Source organism: Sciurus carolinensis, chromosome 2, assembly GCF_902686445.1.
Source record: "Sciurus carolinensis chromosome 2, mSciCar1.2, whole genome shotgun sequence".
NCBI classification, from domain to species: domain Eukaryota; kingdom Metazoa; phylum Chordata; class Mammalia; order Rodentia; family Sciuridae; genus Sciurus; species Sciurus carolinensis.
In genome coordinates, this window is record NC_062214.1 from 52190286 (window position 1) to 52214376 (window position 24091).

Genomic DNA, 24091 nt, shown 5'->3' on the forward strand with positions numbered 1-24091 from the left:
GGCCCTATTCTGGGATAATCCAGACATGGCCAATGTATCTGTACTCTAGGACTTTTCAATTTCATGAGCCAGTACTCTCTTCAAGGTTTTTTTTTTTTTCCCCTCTCTTCATGTTTTTAAAGCCAGTTCAAGGTGGTTCTTTGTCCCTGGTAACCATGGGAGTCTGGACTAAAAACTAAGGTAGGAAAACAACCCAGATGGCTTATTGCCACACCAGCATGAGCTCCTTGGAACAAAATGACATAATCATATTCCAAAAGAAAATGTCAGAAACAGTAAGTTTGAAATGAAGACAGTGGGACTACAGCAGAGTACCAAGTCAAAGTTCTTCCTTCTTACTCTACATGCTGTTCCAGGATGATTCCATCTACTTTGAGCAATACAATGGTAATTTTTATGCTGAAAACTCCCATGACTACCTATCCAATATAAACTTCTCCCTGGAGGTCAAGTCTCCTGGATTCCAAGTGGTTTCAAACACTATAAATCCCATAGTCAATCCCATCTGGTCTCCTCTAACCCTATGCTTGTTTCCTTTTATCATCACAGTGCCCCATCTACTCCAGTCATCCTGCCTCACACCCATTCTTGGCCCTCACCTTCTTTTCATCCTCCATGTCTAATTTGCCATAAAGTTAAAAAAAGAAATCATTTCTGAAAGCTCTCTTGGACTGTTCCCCTTCTCCATTTTCAGTAGTCCTTCTGTACCACTGGGCACAGTTCTCACCAAAACAACTTCTTACTCTCTTCCCTATGTCAAAACTATCCTCATACAAGGCCAGAGGGAATAAGGTGCTTAGGAACTCCTGCTGGCCCTGGCTGCCCAAGGATGCATGGAGCCTGATATTCCCTGTTCCACACCCTTAGCTCTAATTCCAACTCACTGCCATGTTTCTCCTATCACAGAGCTCACAGTATAGTCAAGTCACTGCTATTAACCAGCATGCTCAGCCTGCCATCTGTCTTTGACTCTGCCTGGAATGTTCCTTCTTTCTCAGTTTGTGACTCTCCTGTTTGTGGTTGTATTTATACCTTGTGGGAAATCCTCTAAGACACTGAGTGGTTACATATGCCTTGTGACTCTTCCTGTGCTTTGCTTACACCGACACAATTGCATTTATAACATTATGTCATGATCAGCATAGGATCCCATCTTTCTGGAAGCTGCTTATTATCAGGGGTGGGCATGCTCAGTAAAAGTTTGTTGAACTAGAAGTGCTCTCAGCTCTACAAGAGGATATGACTGTCCTGGGGTTCACCTGCCGTCCAGGTCTCAGGAAATGTTCTGCTACATTTACACCCCTGGTTGGTTAAGAATCCCAAGTGAAGGATGTCATCATAAAAGCATCCATTTGTCAGGGCATGGTCTCCATTCCTGCAGTTTGCTCTGCTCTGGCTTCTGCAGCCCAGAGTGGCCGGTGCTGCTGGCTTCCCCAGGCTTAAGAGGGACCTCCAAATCCTTTCTGGAACTCGGTTCACCAGATGCCTGAGCTCCAGGTAACTCCATAAGTGGGACTGGCTTCCACGTCAGGGTGCTATCTTCAGGTACCACTATTACAATAGTTTTGAAATGCAGAACTGGGCTGGTGAAGATTATCATGTGAACACTGCATTCTAGGAGGTTTTCATCTCAGCAGACCTTACTGCTCAGCAGAATTGAAAACAAAAACCAAAACTCTTCAAAGTGATTTTAAGTGGGTCCATTTTGTTCCTGAGTTATTCTGATACTCTATTTTTCTAGTTGCTTTATATCCCCAATGTCTTTCCTTACATCACTGAGCAATAGAAACAATGTAAAGATTGCTCAGACCACCCACCCACTCCCAAGCCCCCAACATTTTCAAGTAATCAAACATTCATCCATCCAGCAAATATTTTGTGGTCACTGAGTGTCAGCACTGTTGTAGGTGCTTGGATCATAGCTTTTCCGGAATGCTGAACATCAGTTTTTCCTGATGCTCAGTTTTCAGGAGAATGAAAGAGAATCAGATTCCCGAGAGGAATCTGGTTCTTTCTCCAGCAATCCAATAAGACAACCTAAGAGTCTCTGACTTGGTTCAAAGCCCCAGGCAAAAATCAGTCAGATTCACCTCCAGAGTCTCAGAGCAATGATGTGCACACAGGAGGCTTGTTAAAGTAAATTGAGTAGAACAAACCAAAGGTCAGGGAAGTTGTTTTGAGAAAACTCCAGTTGTTTTCTAAAGAGAGTGAAACCTTTCCCTTCAGAACATCTTGGAAAATTTGGAAGCATGCCTTTATAGGCAAGAGCTGCATAACAGGGAGAGAAGAATGTGGAGTTTCTATAGCCACTCGAGAGATCAGAGGTATGGAGTGGAGGCAAGGAGAACAGGGAGCAGGAAGAACCTGGGTGGTAGGATGCCTTTGCCCTGATCCCTAAATTTTCACACTTGTTTAATTTCCAAATGCTTGCTTGTTACTAATGATGTTTTGCTATGAATGGAAACCAGTCAAGGAGCTGAGTTCTGCTTCCTGATCAATGGAGGGCAAAAGAGAGCTAGGACCACTTAATGCCAGAGCCAAAGGCAAGGGGGCTCAGGCCAGGGCAAGCCCCAAAGAACTGTCAGAAGTCAGCTCCAGAAGGCTCTGGAATGCAAAATCTGGAACTGGCAGGGGTCAGAGGCAATCACACTTGAAACTAAGTCTCAGTGTAGGAAGGAGATAAGACTTAGTTTGCACAGTTAGTGATATTTTGCATATACTTGGAATTTGAAAAAGCAAAACAGAACATGGCAAGGTTTTAGATGCAAAAGGGAGACAAAAGTCCCAGTGCTGAGGGAAGAAGCAGACCCTGGGATCCAGCACAGAGAAGCATCATTACATGTGTGATCACTGTCAAAGAACTGACGAGGCCAAAGGAAACTCAGACAAGATTCTCCGTACTACTGCTCTTTGCTGTCTTTCAAAACTACAAATGTTTGCTCTGTTGAAAAAGCTATAAAATGTCAGAAATAGTTTAAACTTATTTATCTAACCTCAAAGACAGGCTATTTCCCGCAAGACTTACAGCTCTGAAATATTCAACGTTCTGTTTGCACAATGCTGAAATCGTTTTTGGAAAGCAAATGTTATAGAAAAAAAATCAGATCTGGAGGGGCCGTGAAACATGTGCTGCAAAAAGTCTGCACCTCTGGGGTGTCTTTAAAATAGTCAGTGTTTAAAAACAAATTTCCTTCATCCTTGAAAGCCCATGAAATATTCCACAACTATAAAATCCTTGGGCTATTTAGTCTGCTTTAAAATGCTGGATCTTTATATAAATATATATTATCCTTGTATGTTCTTATTCATTTGTTTGTTTCCTCCAGCTACTCAACATTCAGACAATATTCTGCATTTCCCCCACATACAAAAAGACTGAAGTTGCCATTAATTACCTCCAGGGAATTGTGAAGAAATGATGTGGCCAATTTATAAGATAAGCAGAGAACCGAACACAGTATAGGCAAACCACAAAGAGAGCTGTCACTAATAAATGAGATAAACAAACAAGAGTTCAAGGTTTCAGTGTCAGAGAAAATATCTTAGAGCTACTGACATAAAGAATGTACTCTTCTCAGGAGCAGTGGCACATGCCTAATGACTGGGGAGGTTGAGGCAGGAGGATCGCAAATTCAAGGCCAGCCTGGGCAACTTAGTGAGTCCCTAAGCAGGTTAGTGAGAGCCTGTCTCAAAAAATAAAAAGGCTGGGGATGTGGTTCAGGGGTAGAGTGCCCCTGGGTTCAATCCCTAGGACCATAAAGAAGAAAAAAAGAATGTACTCTTCAACTGCAGGTTTAATCTGCACCATGTGGGCAGTTTCATAAGAAAGGTTCCCAGTAATGTCAGGCCATGGTGGGGCAGAGGTTGGGAAGATGGCATGGCGAGGCTGAGCACAGAGAGGCTGGGACTGTGGCCAGGCATGGGCTCCACTGGGGGTGCCCATAGCTGCAAGGAGTTCACTGCTGTCCTGGTACCTCTGCAACTGCTCAGACGCAGGTTTAACTTCTTTATTCAGCAAAAATGTGGATTCAGAAAAGCTCCCAGGAAGATTGAACTTCAAAGATCAGACACAGGATCAAGTGGTGAAGCACACAACAGAAGTGCTTTGATTCCTCCAATAGAAGAAACAGTCTTTTATCCTTCTCCCTCTCCTATAAGGACTCTCATAAACCCTTTTTTTTTTTTTAACTGTTGAGTTTACAGACTATGCATTTGCATCAGCTGCTATTTGGCAATATGAATCACTGAAGTCCAGGGTTCAGAGATACTCTGATGGTATAAAAGCTGATTGGTTGGATAGCATGAGACCACATAAAGAAGGAAAACTCAGAAAGGAGATTAACAAGCGGTAGAATAACCTAAGTGATGGTCAACAGACTGCAACAGGTATCATAGCTGCAAACATCCTTGTGTCCTGTTTATGGAGAGTATCTTCTCTACAGCGGACAATAATGAGATACTTCACATCTAATCCAGCCTCAAAGGTCCTTTGTTCTCCAGAGTTGCTGTCAACATTCAGTCATTTATCCTTATTTCACATGACAGTAAATATGTATGTTTTGTGGAACTTTTCTTCCAGCATAGTGAATATTCTGGGTCAAGAGCAGTTCATGGCAGTGGACCTATCTGCAGGTGTTATTTCCAACTTTGTCAGTTATATGTGTAAAGTTGCCATAGGAAGATAAGGACCTTTGGTGCATCAGGTGTGATCACAAGTGTGTTGGTGGCCATTTGCACTAAGATCCCGGAGGGGAGGCTTGCCATCCTCTTCCTTCAAGTGTTCATGTTCACAGCAGGGAATGCCCTAAAAGTCATCATTGCCATGGATACACCTGGAATGATCCTGGGATGGAAATTTTTTGGTGATACTGCACATCTTGGGAGAGCTCTCTTTGGCATATGGTATATTACTTATGGTCATGAACTCATTTGGAAGAACAGGGAGCCTCTAGTGAAAATCTGGCATGAAATGAGGAAGCTCCAAGAGCACATGGGCCCAGGAGTCATACTGCTTTCCACCCAGTGCACTGGGTACAATGTTAAGCTAGTCTATGTGCTGTTCTCTTCACAGGATTGTTTGCCACCTGGAAAATAACTAGTCATTCTTAAAGATTCATATCAAAATTACTCTGTGGCCTTCTCAGGCATTGATAGCTGATTCCTCCTGAGTTATCAGTTGTTGTTATGCTTGATTGTACCTTCAGAATGAGGCAGAGCATAGGCCCAGGCTCTGCCATTTAGTCCCAGCCTTCTAGCTCACTCTTGGTTAGTCACTGCTTCCTGAGGAAGGGTCTCTCATTTTGAGGTAATTCCTGGGGACCTCTGGTGCCATTTCCTGGCTAAAACAGTAGTTCTTAATCTTAGCTGCACTTTAGAATCTTCTGAGGAGCTTTAAAATAACCCAGAGTTTCAGAGCATACTGCAGATGACTTAAATCAGAATTTCTTGGGCTGGGGTAGGGTGTGGGGAGGTATTGGTGTCCAGGTCTGCACTGACATGATCCACAATTACAAATGACCTTGGTGTATTATATATCAGTCACAAAAATGAAAAAATTTGTGTTGAATTATCAAATAGCTGAAGGGAATGAATAAATGAAAAGCAAAAATGGAAGAGTACTAAGTTGGGATATTACTTGTGATGGTGAAATTCTCTACAGGTCCTATGGTACTCCTTCTGCTTCTACCAATGAATACTTTTTTTGGTTGTACTTAGAAGCCTGCATGCTTTTTTATTTCTGTTGACTGTATTCCAACAAAACTTTCTCTCTTGAGTCACCACCCTGTATGGGATCTGTGGGCCCCTCTCTTGCTATGAAGGCACAGTTGGGGCAGAGCAGCTGAAGTGAACTGTTGGTTCACTCCAGGGATTTTGATAGTTTCCTGTGTTTTACACAATAGATATTACTCTACTATAGTAATACATGCATACCCATGTTTATAACAGTACAATTCACAATAGCCAAACTATGGAACCAACCTAAGTATCTATCAATGAATGATAAAGATGGAGTTCTACTCAGTCATAAAGAAAAATGAAATTATGTCATTTGCAGGAAAATGAATGGAATTGAGAACTTTATGTTATGTCACTAGTAATATCCCAACTTAGTGCCCTTCTGATCTTTGCTTTTCATTCGTTTATTCCCTCTAGCTAAAAATAAGCCAAACTCAGAAAATCAAGTGTTATATGTTTTCTCTCATATATCTGGAAGCTAGACAGGAAAATGGAAAAAGAGAGGAGGAGGAATCGCGTGAAAATCACAAGGAAATCAGTAGCAGAAAGAAACCAGGGGGAGGGAAGAAGGAAGGGAAAGGGGAAATACTGGGGAATGATACTGGCCAAATTATATTGTTATATCCTGTGCATGAATGAATGTGTAACTATGAATCCCACCATTATGCATCAATAAAAATATGGAAATATTTTATGCATCAAGAAAAATATGGAAAAATAAAAATAAAAACCATAGTTAAAATAAGATTTTGCTTCACCCTCTACAGCTGCTCTCTGCTGCTGCCTCACATTAAACAGGAGTCTTGGAAGGCAGAAAGCAAGCAAGGACTTATGTTGTATAAGTAGAGTTAATTGGTTCTAAGTGTTTGTGACCCTTTGCTTTTACTGCCTGGTAGAAAAAGCCTCCCAACCACAGATGAGTAAATCTCATGCAGGTCTAGAAAACTCTGGATCAGTCACTCTGGCTCCTGCTTGGACAACAATAGAGGAGCCAAGAGAACACAGGCCAACCAGGAGGCGCCACTCAAAGACTCCTGGATTTAAAGCAACTCATTTTTTCAGAAGCCTGGGTTTCAGAAGATCACCAGAAAGCTCTTTGTTCCAATAGTAAAGGTTGCCAGTTTCTGTTTGCTGACCATGCATGTGTCTAGAGAACCATCTAGAAGGCTCCCTGGATCTGAGTCAGAACCATTTTATTAACATTAAAATTTTGATGAGCTAAATAACCCCCACCGCCAGAAATCCAAGGGATTGAACCCAGGGCCTCATACATGCTAGGCAAGTGTCTACCACTGAGCTACATCCCCAGAACCACTTAAATGAGTCTTACTATTAGAAATATTATAATAAAAGACCCTGGGGGGGTGGTGAAAGCCACTTGAAATCTGAAATAAGATATTACAGAGAGTTTATATGTTATTTTGGTGGCAGGAATCTGCCGTGATCAGTGCCCTACTTCAGTGTTCCAATCAGTGGTTTTCAAACAATCTTAGCAGCAAAAAAAAAAAAAAAAATTCTTTTTTTTTGCATTTCTCCACAGTTTATTCTTTATTTATTTGCCTGTAAATAAATTATAACAATACATTTTAAATGTGTTTCAAATGCTACCTGATTTTCTTGTGTAGGTGCCAACACTGATTTAAGTAGAATCCTGTTATTGATGATTTAGTGTGTAGTTAGCATTTTTGTCCTAATTTCATTGCCATATTTCAAAGAAAAGGAAATCCCTCTTTGACCCTAAGCTAGATTATAGGGTCTTATTCAACAGTGTTGGACATTGGCCTGGTTCTTGGAAAATTAATTTATTAACCATTCTTCAGTGCTCATGGTTGCCTGTGATTTTTTTAAAATTATTTATTTATTTTTAAATTTTTTACAGACTCAAGTTTTGTTTTTGTTTGTTTAAGGAAGTTCAAGGCAAAATATTGAGGTCTCCTAGTTGGAGAATATGTTGAGAAAGAAGGAGTAGGTTGGGTTGAAGGGGATGAGTAGGGTCCTTGATAAGGCTCTATGCAATCTATACTTTGAAAATTGTTGTTTTAATCATTGGTTTAGATGGTGCATCAAGAAAAAGTGCAAGGCTATTTGGAGGATAAAGAATGAATGAGCACAAATGGTGGAATTACATGATAAAAAAACATAGTGCTTTATTAAGGTCAGTCTGCATCTACCATGTGAAAAGATGAATGTTAATGGATAGCTAGGCATCTGTTAAGTTTTCAGTACAGAAAAATGTATTGGTGAGACTGAAGACAGGGATGGGGTGTAGATATTTGGGGATGAAAGCAGTACTGTTAACAATAGGACTGGATCACATTAGCTGTGGTCTGAATACTTCAAGACTATGTTAAGACTCAGTATATGCAAGCCTAGAGGTTTTTTGCAATAAGTCTGAAATTTGGCGGGTGTCTAAATAACCCCTCCTGGTTTTCATTTTGCACATCCAGTTATCTTTTTCTAGATTTTTCTTTTTACTTTTTAATTGCATAGAGATCCAAATGAGAAACTGAGATTGGCTAAAAATAAAATTCATCTCTCAAGGAGCATTCAGAATAGAGCTTCAGTGGATCTTAAAAAACGAACTACTGGTTTAGAAATAAGTCTTTTTAATCTGCTAAATCAATAATCTAAATATGAGTATAAAAAGGTTTGGGGCAAGCATACGAAGAGTTGGGTAAGGGGTGGGTAGTCATTACCAAATAGTGCAGGCTCCTTGCTTACTTCTGCAGTGGTGGTGGTGACACATGACCAGCAGTGCCTCTGTCAAGACAGGCCTGACTTGGCACTGACTGCAGATAGAGTCTTGGCCTAACACTAGCTGGCACCTCTCCATGTACTCAACTTGGATCCTGGATCTCACACATGGGAGAGTGCTACCCCTAAAGTGGAAACCTGGCTTGTTACCCATTCCTTAGCTCCTGGCACCCTATTCACAAGTTGTAGTACTTCCTAGGTTCTGCTTCAAACCTATGCTTTTACACCATCCTTGTGGTTAGACTCTAACACATTGTTTCTCTAATACAATGCTTCCTTCTCCGTCTGGTTCCTTTAGAGTCACACAAACTTGGGTTTAAATCTTAGCTTACACACTAATTAGGTATGGAAACAAGGACAAGTAACTACATGTACTTGAGTGTACTTCCTCCTACACAAAATAATAATAATAATAATAATAATAATAATAATAATATCCATTTCTTAGGCTGTTCAAGCTGATATATGTTAGCTGCTCAAGTTTTATGTGTGATGAGTTTTGATAGTTTTTCAGTATGTTCTTTATTGAGATGCTGCCTCTTAGCACATACTGCTCAGTCTTTACCATACAGCTGCTCTCCATGCTAGATTTAGTCCTCATAAACCAATACCCCAGTCTTAGGCTGGGCACATTTGTATCATAGCTCCTCAATTAGTGATGCATCTATTGCTAGATGTCAGACATGTCTGCTCTTTTCTGAATAAATCAGAGGCATGGGATCTTAATCCAGTATCTTGAGTGACTGGCAGATTTTAGGCCCAACAATCTAATCAAGGACCACTAATAAAATTTGGGTGAGTTCAATTTATGGGCTTTATGCAGTTTCTTTCTCCTCTAATTCTTCATCCATATTGAAGGCTGACGCTCTTTCTAAAACACAAATAGGCTAACATCATTAACTTGATTAGAACTTTTCTTATCACCTCATTGCCAATAAAATGCAGTCCAAGTGTTTTAGCGTGACATTAAAAGACTTTCACAATCTGGTCCTAACTTATACTTCCAAACCCACCTCTGACCACTCCCTCTCATATCCTCTGCTTTACATGGTGGATCTACTTGTGGTTTTGAAAATAAGCCAGGCTCTCTCCCATTTCTGTGCTTTTGCTGTTTTGACTGAAATGCCCTTCCTTTTTGTTATAAATGTCCTAGTTGCAATCCATCCCTTCTGTGAACCTTCTCTAACTACTTAGAATCCATAACTAGTCTCTCCTTTATTTGTCTGGCACACTGTAAACACTTCTATGTTTGCTTTTGTGACATCATATCATAATTCCTTGGTCTACATAGCTGAGGAAACAAGATCTTATTCATCTCTGCTTGTTAAGGAACTAGATTTGGCTTAGTAAATGCTTAGTGGATGCTTGCTGAATGGATGGAAAGATGGATTGTGTCTCCAACCATCCATGATTGAGTTTTGATTGTGCATAGGATTAAGAGAGGAAAAACAGACATAGGAAAAACAAGGGGGAAGCCTTTTTGAGTGGAGAAAACTGTTTTAAATAGCCCTTTTCCCCAACTACAATTTTAGCTATTTCAAGGATTGTAAATAGTCTAAAAAGGAAATAACCACAGTATAAGAGAGAGTATATATTTCAAAAACCACAGATCAAGAAATATAAATTAGCTTTAATTTAGGATATGGTCTAAAGAACCAAAATGTTCAGTTCATCAAACAGGAATAAGCAGATAATCCTCAAATTTCCTTTTTAAATCTTCTGAAAATTATATGCAGAGTTTTGTAGATAAATGTCTTTTGGGGGAAAGATGGCTCCTCTCTCTCTCTCTCTCTCTCTCTCTCTCTCTCTCTCTCTCTCTCTCTTTCTTCTCAGAGGAATTTGTAACCTCAAGATGTTTAAAAATCACTACCATTGAATTCCACCCTATATAATATAAATCCACGGGTGATGGGGAAAATAATTGGTCAGAGTGATGAGACTATGTTTAGGAATTTAACCATATAATCCTGCTGCACCACAAGTATTTTCCCAAGATCCCTTCCTGAAAGGGACGTTATTAAACTCAGTAAAGAATTAAGATAATAATTTGGCTAGACATCAACAAAATTCTTAGGTATGTTCCACAGTCTTTAATCCCTGAAAAAAATTTCTTGATTAAGAAAATCCTTTTAAATTTTATATGTTTCTCTGGAAACTGATCACCATCCCACAGATACAAAATGCTTTCCCTGCCTTCACTTATCTCCTAGAGCATGAAGAACTTTGGTCCAGTGAGATCTACATTTTCCAGCATCTGCTCATACATACAATATGGACAGTCAAGTATGTAACTTCTACCTACTATTTCCCCCATCCTTTCTCAACAATGGATAGAAGAAAAGGGGGTGGGAGGAAGGCACAGGGGTATAGGGCTTAAAACTATACCATAGGTTGAGACTTTCTAGAAGGCAATTTGGTAATAATGTATTTAGCATTATAGACATTTTAATGAAGTTATAAAATATTTAATACCCTATGACCTAGTAATACTAATTCCATTCAACTATTTTTTAAAAATAATTCAAATGACATAAAAAGTTATATGTATAAAAATGTTTCTTATACTGCCTTTGTAACTATAAAGAAGTATAAATAGCTTAAGCTTGCAAAATTAAGGGAATGGCTTAATTAGGCTACATTCATACAATGATACACTGGTACAGCAATTAAGTAATATTTATTGTTTTTTAATAACATGAGAAAATTCCATGACTTAAACATAGAGAAAGGGCTATAGGAATATAACACAATGGAAATAATAGTTGTCTTTGGGATGATGGGATTATGGGAATTTTTTTGTCTCATAATTGCTATGTTTTCCAAATATTTTAATCAGATGTTACTTTTTGTAATGAGACAAGAAAACATAAAAAGGGGAGGAATCGAGAATAGAAAGAGCACTAGCTTCAGAAGCAATGACCCAATTCTGATCTTGCCCTGCCACTGGTCAGGTTTGCTCCTTTGGCCAAATCTTGCCCCTCTGGGTCTTGTTTGCAAAACTTGCAAGGTGGACTCACACATTTCTTTTTTAAAAAATTTATTTATTGGTTCTTTTTAGTTATACATGACAGCAGAATCCATTTTGATATATAAGCATGGAATATATCTTATTCTCATTAGGATCTCATCCTATGGATATACACAATGGTGGGATTCACTGTGTTGTTTTCATATATGTACATGGGAAAATTATGTCAGATTCATTTCTGAGGACTCCCTATATTTAACTTCTGATATTTTGTTTCAACCAGTTCTTGCCTAGTGACCTCAGGGGAAATCTCTTTTCCTAATTTTTCTTCATTCCTTTCTGGAGGCAAGAAGGTGCTGGATCTAGACTGTTCAACATAGGGCCATGGCTGACAGAAGATATCTAGAAAAAGCTATGCATTCTAAGGTTATGAGGACATAACTAAGACCTGAATAGTTTTCAGCCAATACTGTTCAAGTCTCCTCAAACCACTTTCTCATACTTATTTTCCCTTAGTTATTTTTGCCTTAAACAGTTTTAAATAATGAAAAACTCTCAAATGTACCAAATTTTGGTTTCATAAATTACAGAGACTTGCATTATTTTGTTCTTTTCTTTTTGTTACAACCACAGTTTTCAAGTCATAATATAAGCAATTGGGATTTTCATGGGCTGGTATTTCAGCTCCAAATAACTCCTTTGTAAAGGACATAGTATCTACCTATTTTGAGAGAGTTCCCCGCCTCTAGATTCCTTCCTCAGTCTTGATATTAGATGAACATTCTTGATACTCAGTTCTAAATTGTGACTGGCCAGGTTTCTTTTCTTTTCTTTTCTTTTCTTTTTTATTTATTTTTATTTTTTCTTTTTAGGTGCTAGGGATTGAAACCAAAGCCACACACATGCAAGTCAAGTGCTCTACCATTGAGCTACATCTCTGGCCCCAGTTATCTTATTTCAACCATTTTCCTACCTTTATATTCATCTTATCTCTGTCCCAGACTTCTGCCAAGGACCTGGGATGCAAAGCAAAATTCCAGGAGGAGAAGGCATCTTCCTGGTCAGCCTCCTAACCCTTCATTTGTAACAGAAGACCAGGCCTCAGAGACTGTGACAGCAAGGTGGAGGCAGGGTCAAAAGGCAGGAGGACAAAAAGGACGGTATGACTGATAATCACGTCATGACCCAAAATTAATTTTGGACATTAATTTTGTCTTTATTTGCTTCAGACTTTTTTAAAAACAATAAAGCATTATGGCTAGAGTTTAGAGTTCTATCCCCATACTTTCCCTCTTAGCTTCTCCCAGGACTACCAGCAATTCTAACATTGATATATATCTTTCGGTCTCTGCTATTACAAATAATGCTGCAATGTACATTCTTAAAGCTGCCTCTTTGCTTAAAAGGGCTATATCCACAAGTGGAATTTCTGGTTTTGAGATTCTTAGACTTGATCAGACTTTACAAAATTGTCCTCTACATTGGTTTTTCCAATATGCACTTTGGCCAGCACGGCATGAGATCCTACTCTCCATGTTCTTGATAAATCTAGGTAGTATCAAACTTTTTCAGCTTTGTCAGTCTAATAGGTCTCAAATGAAATGTCACTTCTATTTTTAGTTTCTTTACCAGTGAGAACAGGAACATTTTCATATGCTTATTGGCCACTAGGGTTTCACTTTCTGAGAACTGTCTCTTCATATCCTTTGATCATTTTTATGTTGGGTAGTTTGCTATTTGTATTGATTCCTAAAGGTTTGCGCCATTCTTATTCACTTCTTGTATTAATTACAGCAATCCAGTATGACTTTTTTTTTTTTTTTTTTTTTTTTGGGTGCTGGGGATCGAACCCAGGGCCTCGTGCTTACAAGGCAAGTACTCTACCGACTGAGCTATCTCCCCAGCCCCGACTTTTTTTTTTTTAAGCTGGAATTATCCTGCATTTACAGATCCAAAATCTTTCTACATTTTCTTGGATTTTTAATGTGATTATATTATAATGAGAAAAAATTTTTCTTATTATTAAATTTTCATTTTCTCTTAAAACTACTCTTGCCAGGCATGGTGGTGAGCACCTATAATTCCAGCAGCTTGGGAGGCAGGAGGATTGCAAGTTCACAGCCAGCTTCAGCAAATTGGCAAGGCCTTGAGAAACTTAGCAAGACTGTCTCAAAATAAAATATAAAAAAGGGTTACAGGTGTGGCTTAGTGGTTAAGGGCCCTGGGTTCAATCCCTGGTACCAAAATTAACAAATAAATAAATAAAAATAAACACAAAAGTTCTCATATTGCACTGGCTAGTTCATTTAAAGCAGTATTGAACAGCTGTAGTGATGAAGGGCATTTTATTTTTTCTTCCTGATTTTAATGGAAATATTTTAAAGTTTCACCATTAGAAGTGAGTATGGTCTTTACAATAGGTACTTCTTTCTTTTTTTTTTTTAATCAGAGTAAGGATGATCCCTTCTATTACTGGTTTGCCAAGAGCTTTAAACATCATTTTGTGTTGAAACCAATCAAATGCTTTTTCTATATCTATTAATGTGACCAAAAATGTTATCTCCCTAAGTTTCCATGGTAAATATGAAGCTGCTTCACCTAAATCTTTCTTCAAAGAATTTGGTGACTCAGTTTCTGGCAGTTTCCAATTGTTAGTACCTCCACATTTGTCTCAGTTCACCTTAGAGCATACCCCTTTCACACCCAGTGACTGATGGGGGCAGGTGTGTGAAGGGCCTGGTCATTGTGGGTCACACTGGGGCAACCTGATGAGTGAAATATGCTTCAAAGCTCCCCTGAGCTTAGCAAAGTCTTGTGCGCCTGCACCACAGTTCTTCTTTCCCTCTCTCCACTTCCACTTGATTGTTTCCTTCCATATATATTGGCAAGTAATAAGCATCCTGCACACTAAAGTGCATCTCAGCATCTTCTTTCAGAGGATTCAAGTTATGGCAATCTGTTTAGATATTTTTAAGTGTTAAAAATAAAATCTTTGCTTTCCCAGGGAAAACTCTCCTTAGTCTTATATATGACTGGATTCAGTTTCATATAACTTTAGCTTTTATTCATTCATTTTCTTCTGTATCTGTTATTAATGTGTATACTATACAGAGATCAGCTTCCTGGGGTGCTATCAGATGCCGTCCATGGTTGTAGGACTTTTCTTTCTGAAGAAGTATATACTATGTTTTAAAATTAGCACTATAAGATGTTTTTATATTTTGAGTTAGGTTGAATTTGAAAGCATCCCCAATCCTTCCAGACAATTTCACTTTGCTCTAAGGAGCAGTTGTCCAGTGCAGCTTGTGTTTAAGTGATTTTCTACTTTGGGACTGGGCCACTGATAGCTTTGACAGTGCCATCCATTTGGGAATCACCATCTTCCTCGCACAAACCTACTCTAGTCTGTGGGCCAAGAGATATCACTATCTGTCTTTAAAAAGATTACTCTCCATAAAAAGCTAACTTGACAGTGGCTTCTGTCCATACAAAAAGACTTAAGTTCATTACAGGTTTGTTTAAAATGGTACATAACTCAAAATAACACTGGTACTTTCAGAGACTGGTTTATTTCGAAAAGAAAAGAACCCTTGATGAGTTTCTGGGGTCTGAGTCCATAGGATATGGCTACCAGGTAAAGAAGACCAAATGGGGCAGTTCCTAGGAAGAGCAGAAGGGTGGGCAAGGTAGTGGGGAGATGGGTGCTCCCAATGCTGAACTTTATGAAGGAGGAAGCAAGCTGTGCTGTCTACCCACAGCACAACAGCACAGGGCAGGAGGGGCCACTGCAGTGGGAAGGGGTCAGAGAACTCTCCTTCAGACTGGGTCTGGATAAGAGAATAAACCCAAGATAAGTTTAATGGTCTTTGCTGGAGGTTGAATCACAAAAAACAGTTTGCCCTGAATCCAGTCCCTGGCTTAGGATAGCAAATAATCCAACCCTTTCAATGGCTCATCTCCCTTGAAAGCCTGATTTCAAATGACTGGGGAAGTGAAAAATTTAGAAGTAATGCTACAAGTTGAGATTTCACTTAATAGAAGTCAGATATATTTTTCAGAGTCCTCTGCAGGTGGAGGGCTACAGAAACTTTAGACATTTGTGGCTTGGCATCTGCAAAGCTCTGTTCTGCTTTTCTCCTTGCTATGGCCAGAGAATGCCGGCCGTTCTGTAAGTTCTGTAATGGTAGGCTATTTTGCCAGAAAACTCACATATTTGTGGGTGGAGTCAGTTGGGAGGCTGGAGAGATTTTTTCAAAAGACTACATTGGCCAAACACTACAGGGACTTCCAGAGGGTGAAAAATAATACCTTGGGGGTTAGCAAATTTCCACTGTTTGTAGAGCCAAAGTTGCAGCTCTGGAAACATGGCAAGTAACTGATCACTCCAGGGGTGGGAGAGCTGAAAACTGGATAAGTGACTTGTGCCTTCACTGTGTCACTGAGAGTAGTAGTAAAAGCTCCTACAGCCAACTGGGCTATATGGGTTATGGCCCAGGCAAAATTTATCTTCAGTGGCTACAACTACAAGTTTCTCCTTAAAACTTGGAAATGAGGGAACCACAGCTGTTCAGAGAATTAAGTCAACATACAGTAAATTAAGGGAATATACAAAGTTACCTTTAAAAAGCAGATCTTGCCGGGTGTGGTGGTGCATGCCTGTAATCCCACAATCCTGCCAAAGCAGGAGGATTACAAGTTTAATCAGCCTCAGCAACTTAGTGAGGCCCTAAGCAATTTGGCAAGAACTTGTCTCAAAAAATAAAAAGGGCTGGGGATGTGGCTCAGTGGTTAAGTACCCCTGAGTTCAATCCCCCGTACCAAAAAATAAAAATAAAAAAAAAAAAAGAAAAAGAAAAAGAAAGAAAAGAAAGAAAGAAAGAAAGAGCAGATCTCAATTTTGAGTTCATAAATCTCTGTAAGGAATTGACAAAAAGTTGTTTATTCACCCTCCTCACCCAGTTAGACATAAAGTTCATCCACAGCTTGGGGATGCACAGGCTCAGGTTAAGACTTAAGAACCTATGGCTTAAAGAGACAGAAAAGCCTTAGGTTAAGGCAACATCAGTCTGAAAGTGTTATTTTTAATTGAAGAATGTGTCTCTTAGAAAGGAAGTTTGTCCACAGTTATGGACAAAGCAGAAAGAGCCACTGAGACACAGGCTGATTGTGCCCACCCAAGGACAGTCTAGGACAGAGCCTAGGCAGGGGACATTGATATTCCTGTTCCCAAATCTGACTTTGCTGAGAATAGCCTTTGTCTAGTTAGAATACACTACAATACAAACAATATCCAAAAATGTCCCCTTTCAGTCTTCATATTCATCAAACAACCATCTGACTAAAAGTCATTCCTTCCTATAGATCTGCCCACAGGGACACAGTGTTCTGGTATTGCCAATATGAACATTCCAGTATGCATGGCAGTGACAATTCATGCTAGAGACAAGTAAGTTGTCATTCTGTTTTATACATTTGTCTTCTAAGCTTGTATAAGCTCATTCTTCAGAGTCAGCTCCACTGTCAGTGTGCTGAAAATCAGATTTTTAAGCCTATCAGAATGAAGTCTAGAATATTAAAACAACAGCTGCTGTCTCTGGCAACTGGCTAGTCACGCACCCTCCCACTGAAAAAAACCATACTTACCTTTTACAGGACATCGGATTGTCACATTTGCTTGAAGAGCTGCCTCTACAATGCTTCCGACCACAATGGACAGATGGTTGTGCTCTGGTTTGGTGATATTTCTTTCAACAGACAAGATGACAGGTGCCTCTTAATTCAAAGGGAGCAGGAAACTATGTTAGGTTTAGGCTTTAGTTGTTTGATAAACCATTCTGCCTTTTGTAAACTTTGTAGAGCTCTTGGATAGCAGGGTAGAATGCTGGTCCTCTCTATCCCCATGGTACACCACAGGGACTGGCACAAACATAGCTAGAGATGCTCAGTGAACAGATAAACAGATGGGTGGATAGAGGGATGGATGGGACAATTGGCTGGATGCCTTCAAAGTGCATTGGAACAACTATAAGCAGACCAATAAGGATATTTTGCTTTTATAATCAGAACTAAGAATAATTCCTCTTTGATAACTTGAAGAAAAAGGAATTCAGAAGTTCAGAAGAAGCAAGAAAGACATGGAAGAACAGGAATAATATCTCTGCCATACAGACTAGGATGAATTGAAACATAGCCAAAACACCCCAGGGCTTATGGCCACCTGACATTTTCTGGAAGTGGGTATGGGCTGAAGGAGACGGGGCCAAACATCCTGATTCATTTTTCTGTCCCTTGGTAGGAGTTATCCTGGATGGAGAAACCTCTAGGACCCCTCTCATCTTGAGCTAAGAATAAGACAAGGTTCTATTCAGTTAAAACATTTTACAAATGCCCATTCTTTGGATCATTCTGGGGTAACAAGATCAGAGGTACTCCTGCTATCTTTATAATCACAAAGACTACCAGTGCAGTGGATCTAAAATATTTCTTACAAGGTTTTTCTGTGTATGGTGCCAGAGTCAGGCTGGTGTGTCCTCTCCAAAATAAAATGAGGGTTCTAAAGCTCATTCAAAGATGTATTGGAGAAAATCATGTAGGAAAGAGACCACAATTCTTGTTGAATCTCTTCTAATAATATGTTCATGTGCTCATGCAAAATCTTCCCTCTCTGGGCTTTCATTTGAATCCCAGTGAAAGGACTTAGGAAGATTTCTTAGGTACTTCCAGCTGCACTTCTATCACTCAAAGTATGGTTCATAGAGGCCCCTTCTTACCTGACTTAAATAAATTCACCTCAATTTAAAATAAAATGCTACTATGATTAAAGACTATTAACCGCAAAGAGGCCTACTTAAAATATTATTCACATCTTTCTATACTGCAGAAAATCTCAAGGGAGAAAACATGAGAAGTGCTCAATTTATGAAACTTTATTAGGTCATTACAAATGGATCAGAACAGTCTGCAAGAGAAGTTCAAATTTAGCATTTTAATTAATGTGAAACAAATACCTGCATAAAACTTACAGGGAAAAAAAAAATTTTAAAAAACCCCAAAGAGTCAAGAATACAAAGATTTTTACTTCCATGATTTTAATATTTAGATAACAGATTAATTCATTAACTCATTCAGGAAACATACTTTCTGCCTGGGATGAACACTGGGAATACAGAGTTGGAAAACACACATTCTTGCCCTTGAGGAGCTCAAGGACTGGTGGGAGACACCATTACTGCTCAGGGCTATGGGTGTTGATACAGAGAAAGAGGCTGGTGCCCAGGGGTTACACAGTAGTATGTAGGGGTCAGGGAAGGCATCATCTCAGAAAGCATTCCTCTTCCACAGAACTGTTGCAGTGGTTGGTTTCCCTATTCTGACATTATTAATATGTGAGTTCCTGGTGGTGGGGAGGCCATACTTCCTTAACTTGTTTTATGGTCTATGTGTGGTTAATGCATGAGAGAACAATGACACTTCAGCAAGCTATCCTAGTAACCATGGTTCTGGGAAAGAGAATCAAGGAAAGGTCATGCACGTGTGGGGAACCAAGCATTCTACTCTCCTAGAGAGCCTGGGGAAGTAGAAAGCTATCTTGAGAAGTGAAAAGATAGGAACTTTTGACTGACAAAGGGCTTTGGTTGTCACAGCTCATCCTCTGGTTCCTGAAGACCTCACCTGGACCCTATTAGGAATTTGTATTATTCTGGGATGGGCTTAAGGGGAAACTTGAGAGCTGCAGTGTGCATGTGCTTGTGTGTGTGTGTGTGTGTGTGTGTGTGTGTGTGTGTGTGTGTAGCAGGGGTCCTATATTCCCAGGAATTCCAAAACCTTGGAACTGACTCTTTCTGGAAAGGAGCTAATGTTCACAGGGCAGAATAATCCAGGAGAAAATAAAGGCCTAAAGTCTCTGCCTTGAGAAGGCAGTCGGAGAAGGGGCTCAATTCTTCAAGCCTTGCAGATTCAAGGGCCTTTTAAAATCAACTTGGTCTAGTCTCCTCATTTAGCAAATGTGAAGTACCTACCACAAAGTTCAACTCTCAGTTGACCAAATGCCAAACTCTAAACACTGATATTGTTCCTCTTCTCATCTAAGTCTATTTGAGCCACAGACACCAGAAACCCCAGAGTAGGGAGGTTGGGAATGGCTCTCATTTTATTTTTACAGAACATAAGACTGCCACAAGAAGCACTGCCACCTAAAATGTTCCTTTATAGTAAAAGTACATTTTACTATCAAAATGACATTGTTCAGCTCCTGTGAATACACACATTAATGTAAAGTTGCAACCTCCAGGAGGTGTTTCTAAGGATTGGCAGGCATGCTATTGGGAGGGATATGTCAACCTTTAAAAGAATAATTTTCCTTTAAAGATAACAAAACAAAACAAAAACTCTAAACTTCAAAGAACTTTTTTAAAATCTTAAAAACTTATTTTAAAAACTTTTAGAACTTGAAAGCACAGTCTATATTAATACCACCAATTGCATCTGCCTCAGCAATCCCCAATTATTTAAACGTGAACTCTGGAATAACCAATTCCAGAGAGTGGGGCTCAGTCCATCAGCACCCACATAACCTAGGAACATATTAAAAACACCAGTTCTCAGTCTCATCTACACCCACCATGGCAAAACTGCAAGGGTAGGGGCCAGCAGTCTATGTGTTAATAAGCCTCCAGGTATCTGTGATACAGCTCAAAGTTAAGAACTGCTGCTGTGGAGCTTAATGTTAAAAACAAAATAGAAACAGACATTCTAGGTTTCAACCATGGGAGTTACCTGCATACAGCACAGAAGAACTTTCCACATCAGAACCAAGATGATTAGCTACAGAACATTCATAAATTCCTTGTTCTTTCCTTGTAGGATTCTTTATCTGTATTCTCCCAGTTTCATCCAAAATTATCCTGTAGAAGAGTTACAAAGAGGGTGCATTCAAGTAACACATTTAGCTGCCCTGGGGCCACAGCAAATTTCAGAGAAAGAAGAAAAACAAAATTACAGGCCTTGGGCTGATAGGGGTTCCCAAAGATGATCTCGTCAAGCATGCTACCTACAGGCATGCAGATCAGGAGGGCAGGAGAGTCTCTTCTCTTGCCTTAGGATCACTGTACCATTAGAACTGGACAGTGCTTGAACAGCCAGCATCCTCTCTCCCTTTACATGAGAACAGACTTTTCTGGATGGAATTCATGCTTAATCTACCCCATTTTTAAAACAAACCTAATTGCTGGGTATTAAGCCCTTATTTCCTGCCCAAATCCTTCCTAAGAAGTTTCAGGTATGAGTTTTCACACTGGGATCCAGCAGGATTTGGTTAAGGCTATCCTACGCTAGATCTGTCTCATCATCAGTGTGAAAAAGTCAGTTGAGGTAACAAGCTAAGTCTGCCATTTATACTGAATTTAGACCACGCCATTAAGAATCAGGGATAGTGGGGTCTTGGATTGTGGCTCAGTGATAGAATGCTTGCCTGGCACTGGGTTTGATCCTCAGCACCAGATTAAATAAATAAATAAACACATAAGATAAAGGTATTGTATCCATCTACAGCTTAAAAAATTTTTTTTTAAATCAGGGATAGTGGGGCACGGTGTTGCATGCCTACAATCTCAGTGGCTGAGGCAGGAGGATTGCAAGCTCAAACCCAGTCTCAGCAACTTAGTGAGGTCCTGAGCAACTTAGTGAGATCCTGTCTCAAAATAAAAATTTCAATGGGCTGGGGATATGGCTCAGGGATTGAGAGTACTTGGGTTCAATCCCTATACCAAAAAATAAACAAAAAACAAAAAACAACAACAACAAAAAAAAAAAAAATCAGGGATAAACTGCATGAATCCCTTATAGTTTTCCAATTACTAATATTCCTAAAAGCCTACATGAAAATACCACTTTGACAATCAAGTATATACTAATTAGGTAATTATTCAGAAAAGTGAGAAAGAGTATTCTGCTTTTTATTTTTCCTAATGGTTTGAATCTACTTCAAACCTGGATCAATGGCCCATGTATTATTTATTTTCCCATCCCACTTCATAGATGTTAGCAACAAGGACCAACCTGACTTCTAAATACAGCATTTCTTCATGAATCGAGCTGAGTCATTCTTTACTTCCTGTCACTGCATGTTCCTGTCACTGCATGTTGCTCACCCTATGCTCCAGCCATAACAAACTTGTTTCCAGCACATTCCATGATCTTGCATTACCCTCAGTTTATGCATATGTTGTTCACTTTTATCTGAAATGGCTTCTTTCTTTCTGCAAAACTTTGTCCTACTAACTGGGTCCTGGATCACATGTAATTTCCCCTGTAAAGTTTTCCCCAATATGCCTACATTTATCTTCTATCCCCTCTGGGCTCCTTATTCTCAGGTTCAAGTATTTATTTGCTGAAATATCTATTTCTTCCCACTAGAGTGTGATCTTTTCAAGGACAGGGGCCAAATCTTATTCACAGCTGTGAATTCCCACTGCTTAGCACAGTGAGTTTTATATACCAGTTCTCAAAAACCTTTGATGACTAAATGTTTGAATGATCAGAAGAGAACACAGTAATGGCACAGAAGAAAGGTACAAGGATGTGAGCTGCCCCCCCCGCACCCCTCCCCAAACCACCGCAACTCATGTGAAAAACACAGAAGGGGCAGAAGTCAAGACAGCTGAAGTGCCTACAGCAATGGGACTGTAGCAGGCTTACCTGTCTGTAGGGCTAGATTTTCACTGTCAAATTCCCACTGAGGAGAAGTGGAAACAAAAGTATAACTCCTAACTATATATAAATGAAAAATAAATATACTAACTTATTTTCTTAATTTTTAAAAACATATTTGTATGACTTATCAATTCTCTGGTAGACCTTAAGAAGTCAACAAGATTTGAGATCATTGAGCACCTGTGAACCTTACGTTCCAAGGGGTGCCACCCAGGTACCTAAGCCAGATCATTCCCTGAGCTGCAAAGCCAGCAGGCAGGGGTTCAAACAGATCTGATCATGGCTTCTGCTTTACAATCTTCCTGTCAACTTGAGGTAATGGACAAGACTGACCTTTCTACAGACACTGCCCTTAATTGACTCACCCACAGCCTTCCCTTCCTGGCTGAGGTTTCTTACTCAACTGACATCCAAACAATGCTCCACACCTATGTGGTTTCCTCTGACAGGACAGAGATTCTTGGAAAACAATTCTATTTCTGAATTACTTCAGTTGAAAAGATTTGTGAGACTCAGAAAAATATATCTGAGAACCTTTGTTATGCACAGGAAATTAAATGTAAATTGAACAAATGAATTGGGTAGGTTTCAAAGAAAAAATGAAAAGAAAAATGGATCTTATTCTCTAAAAAAATGAAAAACAAAAATTTTTATTAGACATATAGAATTGCTTCTGTTTTGAATGGTTGATCCTTAAGCATGCAGAAAAACATCTGAGTTGGATGTACCATGTCAAAACCTTTTCTTTACACGAGCTCTATGAATCTCAGACTCAAAAACTTAATTCCATTTCATCAAGCCAACTTTTTTTTGGCGGGGGTGAGGATTAAACCTAGGGGCACCTAACCACTTAGCCACATCTCCAGTCCTTTTTAAAAATTTTATTCAGAGACAGGGCCTCACTAAGTTGCTTAGGGTCTTGATAAGTTGCTGAGACTGCCTTTGAACTTGTGATCCTCCTACCTCAGCCTACTAAACCACTGAGATTACAGGTGTGCACCACCGTGCCTGGCCTCACCAAGTCAACTATTGACAGTCAACTCAATTTGACAAATATTTATTCAAAATGCCATGTTTCACACATCAATGTAGTGTTTGTGTATCCAAAAGGTCAACTCATCAGCTTTCTCAGGCTATTTCCTTACAATGTATATAATGGAATTGCTGAGCCAGACAGCAGTCTACAGAGGGGGGTTCATGGACCCCAGGGGTCAGTGAGAAGAAACTATGCTCCTTATAATACTGGAACATTATTTGCCTTTTCCACTGTTGTGCTGACATTTGCACTGATTATGCAAAGACAGTGATGTTTGAATTGCTGGCATGAAGCAGGCAGCATCAGACACATAGTCACTGTAGTCTGGTCTACCACACACTTGCAGTAAAAACAGAAATGCCAGTATCACTTCAAGATGTTCCAAATGAAGCAGTAAAACTTGTTAATTTAACTAAACCTCAACGCAGTACAAGGGTTTGTAATGTTCTGTATAACAAAACAGGAAGCATATACCAAGCACTTCCGTTGTGTGCTGAAGCATGCTGGAGTGTTTGAACTGTTAACTGATGTTTTCATGGAATATGAATTTTGTTTCAAAGAACGACTGACAGACAAGTTATGACAAAAAAAAGTCCACACTGTGTTTTGGACTTGGGTATTTGGCAGGTACATATATATTTTCAATTGAACAAAGTGAGCTGGTCAATTCAACTGACAGTATTTGGTTGCCAATGACAAAATCTGAGCTTTCAAGCAAAAATTAGAATTTGGAAAACTAGCATCTACCATTGAAAGGTTGGCAGATTCCCAAAACTTCAAGATTTTCCTGATGGTGATATTAAAGCATATATGAATTTTTATATTGTATAAAGAAGTGTGTCAACATTTTAGAAGATCTGGTATAACTCAGTGAGCCAATATTTAGC

General features: G+C 39.4%; 1 protein-coding gene and 1 pseudogene across 3 annotated transcripts in view; one reads left to right on the forward strand and one right to left on the reverse strand.

The window, feature by feature from the left end:
* Adamtsl3 (ADAMTS like 3) overlaps positions 1–24091 on the reverse strand; it is a 347565-nt gene that overhangs the window by 26773 nt on the left and 296701 nt on the right. For all 3 annotated transcript variants that reach the window (XM_047534772.1, XM_047534782.1, XM_047534791.1), the window contains exons 22-23: positions 20234–20361; positions 17102–17230 (exon numbers count right to left, since the gene is read on the reverse strand). In XM_047534772.1, the coding sequence (XP_047390728.1) occupies positions 17102–17230; positions 20234–20361 (257 nt within the window). The remainder of the gene's footprint in view (positions 1–17101; positions 17231–20233; positions 20362–24091) is intronic.
* Positions 3873–5095, forward strand: LOC124973062 (presenilins-associated rhomboid-like protein, mitochondrial; annotated as a pseudogene).